This window comes from Lactuca serriola, chromosome 4 (genome assembly GCF_051521515.1).
Source record: "Lactuca serriola cultivar US96UC23 chromosome 4, Lser_US96UC23_V15, whole genome shotgun sequence".
NCBI classification, from domain to species: Eukaryota; Viridiplantae; Streptophyta; class Magnoliopsida; order Asterales; family Asteraceae; genus Lactuca; species Lactuca serriola.
Genome location: NC_136411.1, coordinates 191,998,309 through 192,012,479, shown reverse-complemented (window position 1 = coordinate 192,012,479; position 14,171 = coordinate 191,998,309). Strand labels below are relative to the sequence as shown.

Below are 14,171 nucleotides of genomic sequence, written 5' to 3'. Positions count from 1 at the left end.
GGATCATTGGCCCACACTACAAGAATGATTAATTTACATAATCAATCCCCCTATATTTAATTAGTCTCTTATGATCACAAAATTAATTCTTGATCAACACTAATTAAATAATATGATTTCATATTAATATATTATACTTGTAAAATATTAATAAACCATAAACAACCTTTTTCTCAAAATCCATCCTATCAAGTTGCACTGGTGAAGGAAACCCAAAATGGACTATGCTACAATCGGGTCAAGTACATCCCAGTTATAGTTATGGGCTTAGACACCAAATCCAACTGTCTCCCACTTGGATAAGTCTAGTAACTATAACTGCCATTGTGCAGGATTCGGATTAGCAATCGTAAGCTTTCAAAAGCCGCTGTCAACTCTGACCCAGTTAGTGTCACATCCTTTAGATAAGGGATCATACAATCCTCTGTTCTCAAGATATCAGCTAGTCTAATACATGGAACAAAGTCGTACTTATTGGCCAACAGTTTTTTCCCGATTTCCGATTTGTCTGGCATAGAACATAACCGAACACATCAATTTAGTTCTGACCGGGCCCGGCATATAAGTCAAAACAGAATCATCGAGGGGCCCAAGATATCGCTTTTAATCCTCTTAGGATAAAAGGGAACAGATAAAATTCGACATTATATGCTTGTGCGAACTACTCATTAAATCATGCACATCGATACATTTTATAACATCAAGTTACTGATGCATTTTCGTATCATCAACGCGCAACCAACATGTAGTTAACAACTCATATATCTTAGCTTGAAGACTTATATGATATTATCGTCTCACGATCACTCGAGATAAATTCCATGAAGTGATTCAAGTGAGCGCAGGTTGGTCTAATACTCAAATCTTATTTCAGAAGTACTCATGAATGGTGTAGCAAACCTGTTGCTATGCCTAACTCCATAGAAAAATCTACTTTCTAACTCATGACAATCTTCCTTCATACCTACTTCCAAAGTATGATCGACGGTGGATAGTTTAAATAAATCGTATTATTATGCTAGAAGTCAAAACATGCAAAGTGAAACCATAGTAAAAGATTGACACAAGACAGTAACTTTACTTATAAATAAAACGCCTTTTATTCACCATCAAATGTAAATTACAATTTAGCTATGACAAATTTCTTTTTATCTAATCACTAAAACTAATATCGCCCTTTAGCCAAATGCCCCTTGCATGCTGCTAGTGCTTAACCCAAGTCATTCCCTTTGTAAAAGGGTCTGCTGGGTTGTCCTCTGACGATATCCTCTTCACCACGAGGTGCCCTTCATCTACTTGACGTCTTATGAAGTGGTACTTTCTGTCGAGATTCCTAGATCTTCCATGATCTCGGGGTTCCTTGGTTAAGGCAACCGCCCCTTCTTTATCACAGAAAATTTCCACAGGCTCCTTTATGAAAGGAATAACTCCAAGGTCTCCGATGAAGTTTTTCAACCATATTGCCTCCTTCGCTGCTTCGCTTGCTAATATGTACTCTGATTCACACGTTGAATCAGCTACAGTCTCCTGCTTGGAACTTTTCCATGTCACTGCTCCTTTATTCAGGGTAGGTATCCAACCCGATTGAGAGCATAAATTATCTCTGCCGGTTTGAAAGTTGGCGTCACTATACCCTATCACTCTCAAGTCATCACTCCCACCAAGGGTAAGGACCCAATCCTTATTCCTCCGCAGGTACTTGAGAATGTTCTAAACCATAATCCAATGAGCTTTACCATGATTCGCTTGATATCTGCTGACCATGCTCAAAGCAAATGCCACATCAGGGCGAGTACAAGTCATAGAATACATGATCGAACCAACTACGGAAGCATATGATATATGACTCATTTATGATATTTCTGCCTCTGTACTCAGACTCTGAGACTTACTTAGTTTGTTATTGCTTAAGATAGGTAGGTTACCTTTCTTGGAGTTCTCGATGCTGAAACGCTTTAACACCTTGTCCAAGTAGGTACTTTAACTTAGTCCTATTAGTCTTCTACTCCTGTTTCTCAATATCCTTATCCCTAGGATATAGGTAGCTTCTTTGAGGTCCTTCATAGAGAAACAATTCCCAAGCCAGGACTTAAACTCTTACAAGGTTGGGATGTCATTTCATATGAGTAGTGTGTCATCTACATACAATACTAGAAAGCTCACTATACTCCCACTAGCTTTGACATATACACATGACTCATCCTTGCTTCTAAAAAATCTAAACTCTTTGACTTTCTCATAATAAGAAAGATTCCATCCGCGAGATGCTTGTTTCAATCCATAAATGGATTTATCAAGCTTACACACTATACTAGGGTACTTTGCATTGACAAAAATCCTCTGGCTGACTCATGTAAAGATCTTCAGCCAACTTTCCATTAAGTAAAGTGGTTTTGTCATTGATTTGCCATATTTCATAGTCATGAAATGCAACAATGGCCAACATAACCCTTATAGATTTAATCTTCGCTACTGGTGAGAAGGTCTCATCATAGTAAACTCCCAGAGTTTGGGTAAAGCCCTTCGCAACCAATCGCGCCTTATATTTGTGTACATTGCCATCCATGTCATTCTTCTTCTTGAAGATTCATTTTCACCCGACCGTCTTACGACCCGGTACATTGTCAACCATGTTCCAAACTTGATTGTCATACATGGACTGAATTTCACTGTCCATAGCCTCTTTCCATTTAGTAGATTCGGGGCCTGCGATGGCTTCCTTGTAATTGTTAGGTTCATCCAAATTTACTAGTGTGATATCAATGATAAATTTATAACCTTGTGCAGTAATATGGAAACCATAAAACTCAGGTGGAACTCTAACTCTATCGGAACGCCTCAGAGGTACGGACTTGTCAATTGACTAAACTGGAGTTTCCACCTTGGGTTGAGTGCTAGTGTTTGAGGTTCCTTCACTGCTTGACTCTTGAAGCTCTTCAAGGTTAATTTGCCTCCCACTGTCTCCTTGGCATATGAGTTCTCTCTCATGAAAGACTCCTCTCTTCACGACGAAGACAACATTGCCACTCGGTTTGTAGAAAGAGATATCCAAAGGACTTTTTACAAGTATCCAATGAAAGTACATTGCTCACACCGAGGTTCGAGCTTGTCGTGAGTTTATTTTCTCACAAAATCCTCACAACCCCAAACTTTGATGTGATCTAATTTGGTTACTTTCCCTATCCACATCTCGTGAGGTGTTTTGGAAACCATTTTTGTAGGGACTAGATTAAGGATATGGGCGGCAGTCTCTAAGGCATACCCCCATATTGAGATAGGTAATGAAGCCCGACTCATCATGGAACGAACTATGTCTAGCAAGGTTCTATTACGCCTGTCAGCCACACCATTAAGTTGCGGTGTCCTAGGTGGCATCAATTGTGAAACAATTCGACATTCCCTAAGATAGTCATGGAACTCGATACTAAGATACTCTCATCCTCGATTGGATCGTAGCATCTTCATCTTACTGCCCAATTGATTCTCCACTTCTTGCTTAAACTCTTTGAAGTTTTCAAAGGTTTCCGACTTATGCTTGATTAATTAGATATAGCCATATCTGCTATAATCATCAGTAAAAGTCACATAGAAGCAATTAGCATTCCTTGTGGCGGTTCTGAATGGTCCACACACATCAGTGAGTATGAGATCCAAAATACCATCACCCCTTTCACACGTACCAGTGAAGGGTAACTTGGTCATCTTTCAAGTAAACAAGATTCGCAAGTGTCATCCGACTTTAAGTTGAATGACTCCAAAACTCCATCCTTTTGGAGTTGGGCTATGCGCTTTGTGTTGACATGTCCAAGACGACAATGCCATAAGCATGCTTTATGCAAATCATTGGAAGAATCAATGTGTAACACATTATTTCCTAGGTTATCTACAACATTCACAGTTCCATACACACCATCTCAGGGTAATGCTTCAAAATAAAATACACCATTGTAATAAGCATTAATAGTACCAACTTCACTATTAAATGAAAAGGTAAAACCTTGTTTGTACATACTATGAAAGGAAATAATATTTCTCACCATATCGGCCGAGTAACAAAAGTGATTCAAATCTAAATTTAAACCATTACTAAGCAATAAAGAATAAAACTCCAATCATGGTTACATGCGACATTTTCCTATTTCCCATGATTAAGTTTATTTTCCCGTGCTCCACACCCCTACTTGTTTTAGTCCCCGCAAATCAGAACACATTTGAAATCCACAACCTATATCAAGGACCCAAGAATTAGCATGTGATGAGTTTTTAGATTGAATAGTGTAAATACCTGCAAAGGAGGGTTTGATCTTCCCATCCTTTATGTCCTACAACTACTTGGGGCAGCTTCATTTCCAATGCGCTTTTTCATGGCAATGGAAGCACTCTGTATCCTTCGGATTAGAGGAATTAGTAGAACCAACTTTGGTCCCATTAGAAGAGGATCCATCAAGATACTTTCCTTTGTAGGTCATGGATGGAACCTTCCTCATCTTTCCCTTTCCATCGTCGATTTCCAGAACAGGGGTAGAAGTAGTAGTAGGAGTAGACACAACCGATTTACCTTTCAGGTTGCTTTCAGCAGTCCTTAAAAGGCCTTGAAGCTTGCTAAGAGTGACCTCCTCCTCGTTCATGTGATAGGTCATACGAAACTGATCATAACAAGGAGATAAAAAGTGTAGAATAATATCTGTGGCCAACTGTTCATCAAAATTGACATTCAATTTAAGCAAGCAGTCCACGAATCTCTGCATCTTTTGCAAGTGGGTCGTGATGGGTTCACCATCCTTCATTTTGGTTGTGATCTTGGAGGCAATGATCTCATACCTCTCCTGCCGAGCACTTTGATGGTATCTTTCCATCAAATCATGACACATTTCATAGGGATAGTAGTCCTCATAGGACTTCTGTAGTTCTGCAGTCATGGTTGTAATCATAAGACACGACACCTTTGTCGCATCCCTCTCATGAGTAGTGTGTTGAGCGATTTGTTCAGTAGTAGAAGTGGTTACATCAATCTCCTTTAGCTCTTTACCAAGGACATATTTTTTTCCTCATAGCGAATATCCATTCTGATGTTTTGAATCTAGTCATTGAAGTTCGAGCCATCGAAAGATACCCTCCCACATAGGTTTATGAGGGAGAAAGAGCTTAAAGGAATTGGTGTGGAAGCATTGCTTGGGATAGACATCAGAAAAGAAGAAGAACAGAGTTTAGATTAGATGATAATCCTTAATATTACACCTAATATGAAATATTAAGACTAGGACCCAACAAAATATTCTACAATTGCGAAGTGGGATGTCGTAATCCAATTGTAAAATATTTGAAGGTAGGTAAATGACGATTTACCAATTTCCACCATGAAAAACGAAATATATTATTAAGTTTTAATTGGCTTGAAACTCCTACATCTTTGAGATTTATTCAAGTCTTCAATGGCATGTTTAAATCTTGGTGTGCCCTTCAAGTTTGTGACTGGGGCGTCGATGATCACAAACAAGGTGTGAATAACCATGCAAATTAGCATGGTAGACCCAATGTTACAGATCACCTAATCAACGTGTCCGTTAACCATACACGCTCCATTGATCTATGATTAACACAGGGTTACCCTTTGCCATACATTGTCAGTTCCGGATTAGTGTGCCGGTTAACCACACACGCTCCATTAACGAATTAACAAAGGTGCAAAGTGTAATTTCATGGATTAGCACCATTTTCATATTTTTTAAAAGTAACTAAGATTGGGAATTTAATAAAAGTTTGGTTACTTTATATTTATCATTATACTTAATGAGAGAGAATTAATGTCCTATCCTACCCGTTCGACTAACGACGCTCCACGAGTCAAAGAAGCGGTGGGTGAGAGTGGACACCCATTAACCTACCATTTTATAGGCAGTAACCTTATACCCCCCTTATAGACTGACTTCGTGAATGAGGCCTACTAACGGTTAGACTGACTTGTTCTGATACATATATATATATATATATATATATATATATATATATATATATATATATATATATATATTAAACTGATAATATTCTAAAGTATAAGGGTTGAATTTGAACTTTTAAGACTCTAGGGTTTGGAATTAAAGTTTCATTTAATGAGACTTTTCAAATTCGAAAACTTGAGGGCAAGTTCTGAAACTTTTTAAAACTCTTCACATTTATAACCTATTAGTTTAATTTGATTTTAATGAAGAGACCTTTCATTTTCCATAATTTGAGGACAAGTTATGGAGGTCATTAAACATCATTTATATCATTTTTCTAACAACTAAATTATCACATAATTCATGATCTAACTAAACTCATAATCAAGACAATTCTAAGTCAACAATTTGAAAAGCAACTTTGTTTATCATATAAAACAACAATTAATTTAAATACTATGACAATTATCTTCTGGTTGGATGAGTACAAGCACTACCATATCATAAAAAACATTTCCAATGATCCAACACAATTTGCGATAGTGTTCCTAATCCAAACCAGGCCAAGAAACTCGAAATTCTGCAAACATGGCCTTCAACTCGTCGAGTGCATGAACTGACTCGCTGAGTTTCCCTATTTACTGAGTGGACTCGTTGAGTCTGTTCATGTACTCGGCGAGATCACCAATCAGTGCCAAACTTTCAACTTTTTTCAGCTTTGAAAAACTAGTAAGCATCAAATATAATAGAAAACAATCCTAGGCTCTAATACCACTTTTGGGTTTTGGGCACTATAACACTCCTATTGTGCACATGCAACCCTAAATGCTTTGGATCTATGTTTTCTCTAATTATACATGCATTTTGTTTTTCCAAATCATTCTACCTATCTAGCATACAATTGAAGCTACATATTATAAAACTTTAGGTTGATGCTTACCTCTTGAGTAGGGTAAAGTTCTTGACCTTTGAAAGCTTTAGCACCTCAAGTGTTATGCCTCTATTGGTTCACAAACACCAAAATGCAAAAGGAGGCTTGAGAGAATAAGTTGGTTGTCTCCAAGAGATGGTTTAGCCGATTTGGGCTCTAGGGGAGTTCTATTTATAGTGTTGCACATGCTAAGGTTACACTTTGCAAACCCTAATAACCCATGACTTTCCACATTCTCATGCTCCATGGGTTTAACCTCCATGGCCTATCCATGGATTAGTTTAGCCCACCTACATGATCATTGATCATTAGCCCACACTACTAGAATGATTGATTTACATAATCAATCCCCCTATATTTAATTAGTCTCTTTTGATCACAAAATTAATTCTTGATTAACACTAATTAAATAATATGATTTCATATTAATATATTATACTTGCAATATATTAATAAACCATAAACAACCTTATTCTCAAAATCTATCCAATCAAGTTGCATTGGTGAAGACAACCCAAAAAGGACCATGCTAAAATCAGGTTAAGCACATACCAGTTATAGTTATGGGCTTAGACACCAAATACAACAGTTATCCCCATTGGATAAGTCTAGTAACTATAACTGCCGATGTGCAGGATATGACTTAGCAATCGTAAGCCTTCTTGCATCGTATACATTTGAAACCTACACAACCCTTTATATTTCAACTAATTAATAATAACCAGCCAAAAGTTTTTTAAATTATATATTATTTAAGAGTCAAATTAATATGATATAATTTATGAGCATTAAATTATTGGTAGTTAAGTAGTTTTTACTATAAAAGACACCAATCATTTGAACAACATGTTGTTGGGGCTAGGATCCTTACAATATTCATGATCCTCAAATATCCAGGATCCTCAGCTACCTGAGGATCCCGGCTAATTATCGTTATTATTTTTATTAACATTTATAACGGTCATATTTTGTCTATAACTAACACGTGTGCAGAAGTTGTCAAGGGAATACCAATTCTTAATGAATAATCGTCTCAAAAATGCTAAAGACCTAGAATACTTGGTTAAATAATATTCATGAAGTTGGTAATTGAGGATCCCAGAAATTTCAGACATCTTGTTGGCTAGTTTAGACTATAAATTGATACTTATAATCTACACACAACACATTGTTTTTTCACTAGAAGCTTACTCTACGAAATTGTTCACTCATTCTTACTTACAGTTCACTGTAATCAATATTTATATCAATAAAATCATCAAGGCAGGTGATAATTATCACCTCCCAAGGTTTTAAGGAAGAGATCCTAGCAAGGATCAAGGGCTTTCCTTGTAAACCATCGTGTCACTTTCTTTTATCATTTTCAATTACATATTTTGAACATCATAGCCTTTCATTCAATTTGGTTTATTAGCACTTTGGCAGTTTTTGACCAAAACAATTTGGTGCCCACCGTGGGGCCGTGGTGTTCGAAATCCTCGAGAAAATCATGTCTACACAACCAATCCTTTCCTCACACTATGCTCTTTCCATTCCAACTAAAAACCTACCACCTCCTCCGAGTGGGCCCCCTGCTCAGAGGAAAATGCCTAACACTTCCAAGAAGAACACCCCTCCGGTCACCAAGCAAGGGAGTTTGGGATCCCCAGGGCTCTAGGATCCGACTGCCTTAGTCACTACTACATAACTCCTTGCTATGATGAGGAAAATGATGCAACAGGTGACCCAACAGCAGGAGGATAATAGAGCTCAGCTCAAAGAAGTGGAAAGGATGAAGGCGGAATTCTAGAAGTCGCAGGGAACAATGCCCACGATTGTACAACCAAGGATCCTGAACTTTTGCTATGTGGGATCCTCATAGAATCACCAGAAGAGCATAGTTCCTGCTACTGTGGCGTCACCCTGGGGGACAACCATAGACAACCGAGCATCTATGATTAATGATCTCAATGAGCCTTTTAATACTCCTAGAAACCTTGATTCTAGTAACTTCTTAAACAATAATACTACTAATGCTAACTACACTAACGTTGATGCAGGAACAAATCCAAACATGGCAAGGGAACTTCAACAACTAAGGCAGATGATCTCAAGTGTACCCGGAGTGGTCCAACCCATATCGGAAGCATCTCTTACAAGTCACATAATCTCAATATTTGCTCCAGTGATAGCCGGTACTGAAGTTCCTAAGCGCTTCCAAATCCCCAATTATACGATGGAACTACAGATCCTGAAGAGCACATAGCCCAATACAAAAGGATGGAGATCATCCCTATCCTAGGAAACTTGAAGGAAGATTGCTTATGCAAAGGATTCGGTTCAAACCTTATAGGATCAGCCCTCAAATGGCTGCTAAACGTTCCCCCTTACTCTATTACTTCATTTGCACACTTAGTCAATGTCTTTAATAGCCAGTTTTCTTGCAGCAGAACCTTTAAAAAGATCAACAGTGATCTCTACCGAGTGGTTCAGGATCCTAATGAGAAACTTAGGGAGTTCGTTAATAGGTTTGACAGGGAAGCTTTGAGCATCCCCAACATCGACATGGTCACCGCTGTAGAAGCCTTCAAGATGGGACTTAGGAAGGATTCACCCTTCTACAAAGACCATGTGATCACCCCATGCAAAAGATTGGATGAGATCAGGTGCCTGGCATTGAAGTTCATAAGGCTCAGAGAGGATTGAGAAATTTAGAAGAGAAGCAACCCTTCGAGTAAATATGAAAATCCCAACAGAAAGGCCGAATCCTCGACTCCAAGATCGTACAAAACGAAGCCTTATTCCAAACCGGATCATCACATGGTCAATGCCCGCGAGGATGAGGGAGAAGAGGAAGAACTTCCTCAGATCAAAGATTATTGTTTTTCTGTGGATGGTTCAGGTATAATTCATGTTATGCTGGATCTTGGAGATAAAGCAAGATCGCCAAAGTGGGACAACAAGTCCACCTCTTGTAAAGACAAGTCCAAATGGTGTGCTTACCACAAAGACTTTGGCCACATGACGGAGGAATGCATAGCCCTAAGAAAAGAAATCAGCTACCTCCTTAGTATAGAACACCTTAAAGAGATCCTTGGGAGAAAAAGAGAAAAATCCAAGGAGAACGGCCAGGATGGTCACTGAATCCCAGAGAAACCAGGTTCCCCACCCTCTAATGCAAAGATAATTAATGTCATATCAGGAGGATCTAACATCTGTGGTACCTCTTATTCTCAGGAGAAAAGACACGTCAAAGTATCTAAAATCGAGAAGGAAGACAAGCCACGTTGAAATACAACGGTCAACAATGAGAAGGAAATCACATTCAATGAGACGGACATGTAAGGAATTCGGGATCCTCACCATGACCGACTCGTAATAACGTGTATATGGCCAACCATTTCGTCAAAAGGATCCTTGTTGAAGGAGGATCCTTGGTCAATATGATACTCCTAGACGCACTAAAAAAGATGAACATCCCAAAATTAGAGATAGTCAAGAAATCCTTGGTCCTCATAGGATTTACCGGGAAAACGAAACACATGATTAGAGAGATAAAGATACCAATATACACAGTGGCGGTAAATTCTATACAATTTTTTTTTGTTATTGACACCTTATCTTCTTACTGTTGGATTAATGTCTAAGTCCATAACTATATTTGGTATGTACTTGACCCGACCCGGCATGGTCCATTTGGGTTGCACTTCACCGACACAATTTATATGGATAATCTTTTGAGAATAGTATATTTATGATTAATATTAATATATTATAAGTTCTAATATATTAATATGGAATCATATTATTTAATAAGTATTGATCAAGAATTAATTTAGAATTAATTGAGTGATCAAAATGAACTAATTAAATATGGACTCTTATATATATGGAATAGGCCAAGTTCATTTAGGTTGGGCTAAGCTTTCATGGATAGTCCATGGAGTTTTAACCCATGGATCCTACGAAATGAAAGGTCATCAGTATTAGGGTTTACATGAATGTAACCCTAATCCTCCATACTATATAAAGAGGTCTTTGGCACAAGAAATGGCACTAGTGTGTGAGGACATAAGAGTGGGCTGATTTTAGTGTGCATACATATTCTCTCAAGTTCTTCCAAGGTGTTTTGGTGATTTGTGATTCCATTTGAGGCTTCCACACTACTGGGGCTAAGCTCTTAAAGCTTGAAGACATCAAGCGACATCAAACGGTATGTCATCTAACTAGAACTTTGTAGTATAGGTGCTTCATAATATGCTAGTTAGGATGAAACATTGGAATATTTAATATTTGCATGTATAATAGAGAAAACATAGATCCAAGGTTTATATGGTTGCATGTACACCATAAGAGTGTTAGAATGATCAAAACCCATCAGTGGTATCAGAGCTTAGGCTTGTTTTCTTATATACTTGATGCAATTGCTGAAAATCGAAGTTATCTTGCTGTCTGGACAGTGGAATCGCCGAGTTCACTCATGGACTTGACGAGTCCAAGGAAAAATGCAACCAAATCGTCAAGTTGGTTCATGCACTCCGCGAGTTGGACCCCCTGAAAGCATATCTTCGCGTTTTGGTGCTGGAATTGGTCTAGAATCATGATCTTAAACTGTTTTGGACTTATAAAAACTATTTTTTGATGTGGTAATGATTATGGTAAACCAATTTCAGAGTTCTTATCAACATTTCAAGTTTTATATGGTTAATTTTATGATTCTTGAAATTTTTGATATGCATGTTCTTGAACTTATGAGCTTAGATGATCATAGAAATTATTTCTAATCTTCTTGGTAGTTTAATTCTTGATCATTATGCGTTTTAATGGAGTACATAACTTGTCCTTAAGTTATGGATAACCAAAAGTCACAAGTCATTAAATCCATTAAAAGAACACAATGGTTACATAAAATGAAAAGTCACTCATTTTAATAAGCCATTAACTCATAAGTTATGAGAAATGAAAAGTTTTGAAAGTTTACAAAACATGCCCTCAAGTTTCGGAATTTGTAAAGTTTTCCCATGAGTACTTTAGTTCCAAGTTTAGCCCTTAGAATTTTAAAAGGTAAAATTCAACCCTTATACTTTATAATATTATAAGTTAATAATATATATATATATATATATATATATATATATGTATGTATAAGAGCAAGTCGTCTTACCATTAGTAGACCTCAATCACGAAGCCGATCTATAAGGGGGGGGGGGGTATAAGGTTACTGCCTATAAAATGACAATTTAATAGGTGTCCACTCTCACCCATCGCTTCCTTGACTGGTGGAGGGACGTTAGCCGAACGGGTAGGACAAGGACTATAATTCTCCCTTCATTATAAGTATAATGATAAATACTAACTAACTAAACACTTATAAATTCCCAATCATAGTTACTTAGGAAAATGTGAATAAGGTGGTAATCCATGAAATTACACTTTGCACTTTGTTTAATCCGTTAGTGGAGCGTGTGCGGTTAACCGGCACACTAACCTGGATTTAACAAGGTAAGCAAAGTTAACTTAATATTTATCATAGTATCGGTGGAGCGTGTGTAGTTAACCGGCACATCGATTGAGGGGTAAATATTAAGGGTATCGAGTATATTTGCATGGTTACTTCACACCTTGTTTTGTGATCCTCGGCATCCCTGTCACAAAACTTGAAGGGCACACTCAAGATTGAAACATGCCATTGAAAAGTTCAATGAATCTCAAAAGAATCTAGGAGTTGCAAAAACCAATTATAACCTAATAATACATTTCGTTTAGGTTGGTAGAAATTGGTGAATCGTCATTCACCTCCCTCCAAATACTTTACAGCTTGGATTATGGCATCCCTCTTCCAAGTTATAAAATAGTTTATTGGTTCTAGCCTTAATATTTCGTATTGGGTGTTATATTAAGGACTTAAATCAACTATACTTGAATTTCTGAATTTCTCCCATTGTTGATGTCTGGTTTAGACAACAATGATCTTTCCAAATCAAGCTTTCCTAATGAATATGACTTCCCGAGTTTGGCTCATGGAAGTCATACTTCTCTTCCTCCACCTCCTCCAATTATTCTCCCTGACCCACAAGTTTAAGGACTTGAAAAGTTCAAGATCACTCAATCCCTACTCACAATAAAACATAAAATCGGAAGTCCTGTGTGCACTCATGTCTTAGGATTGACGTCACACAACGACAGGTTGAGAATGTTGGGTGTTGTTGTCCCAAGGAAGTTGGCTATTGACTGGGTCTTTTAGTCACTTTCTGAGTCATATAGAAAGACTACTATGTGACAGATCACGACATGACCCTAATGGATCTTTCTTATTTGGTTATTGCAGCTGAATCAGAAATGATTTGGTGCAACAGTCAAGCAAATATGGATGGAAGATCTATTTCTCAAACATCCATGAACATGGATAATGGTGACATTGGAAGTTTAGAAGAACTTTCTCTTCCCAATAGAAAGGGATCGGCCTTGGTCAACCCAGTTGGCCGGAAGGTAAAGAGAAAGTCTAAGTCTGGAATAGCCTGTGTACCATTCCCAAAGAGTCTATATGTTCTCAGTGTGAAGAAAAGGGGCATTGGAAGCGAAGCTGCCCATGCTACCTGAAAGAAAGTAGAATCAAAAGGTTGACTCTGCTTTAGGTAAGTCCACTATCTAACTCTCTTAAGTTGCATTTGAAGATTCTTAATACATCCTGATGTATGGAAGGATCAAGCCATGGGTAGGAAACTTAAGAAAAAGAGTATGTTGAATCTGATCGCGTAGATGGATTTCTATCTCATGGTTTGAAGATCAGATTATTGAGCTACTTCTTAGGAGTTATGATAGGTTGCTAGCAAACATGTAATAGCATAGTTTTCATTTTCAAGTTACATTGTAAGGAAAAAGTTTTTCCGCATTTTGATAAATAAATAAAAATTTGTTTTACTTTATTTTATATCTCCTTACAATGACATTTATGAAAACTTGATGTCTGTATGTTTCTAGCAACATTGGAAAAATGAATTTGATTCTTTCATTTGTGGTAGTGTCTAAATTTACCAAGTAAGGAAACATTCTCATCACCCAAGTTTCAATTGGACCAAAACTTTGAATCATGCAAGTTGGATAGTATGATGAATGAGAAGTTTCATTTTTGGGGAATTAAGACAAAGACTAGTTCCTTGTTCACATGTATATGTGACTCAAGTGAAGGACTAAGGTATCAAGTACACTTTCTTGTGCACTTGTCAAAGTCCACCACAAAATATGGATAAGACTATTCATCATGATTTACTAAGGTTTAGTAAATATGATTATACTTACAAGCTTAAGTTTAACTCTGAGAC

At 37.5% G+C, this 14,171-nt stretch overlaps 1 protein-coding gene across 1 annotated transcript; it reads left to right on the top strand.

Moving 5' to 3' along the window:
* Positions 1–9,129: 9,129 nt before the first annotated feature.
* On the top strand, positions 9,130–9,993 carry LOC145099087 (uncharacterized). Its single transcript, XM_079036675.1, has 2 exons — positions 9,130–9,515; positions 9,606–9,993. The coding sequence occupies exons 1-2, from the start codon at positions 9,130–9,132 to the stop codon at positions 9,991–9,993; spliced, it is 774 nt and encodes a 257-aa protein (XP_078892801.1).
* The last annotated feature ends 4,178 nt before the right edge of the window (positions 9,994–14,171 follow it).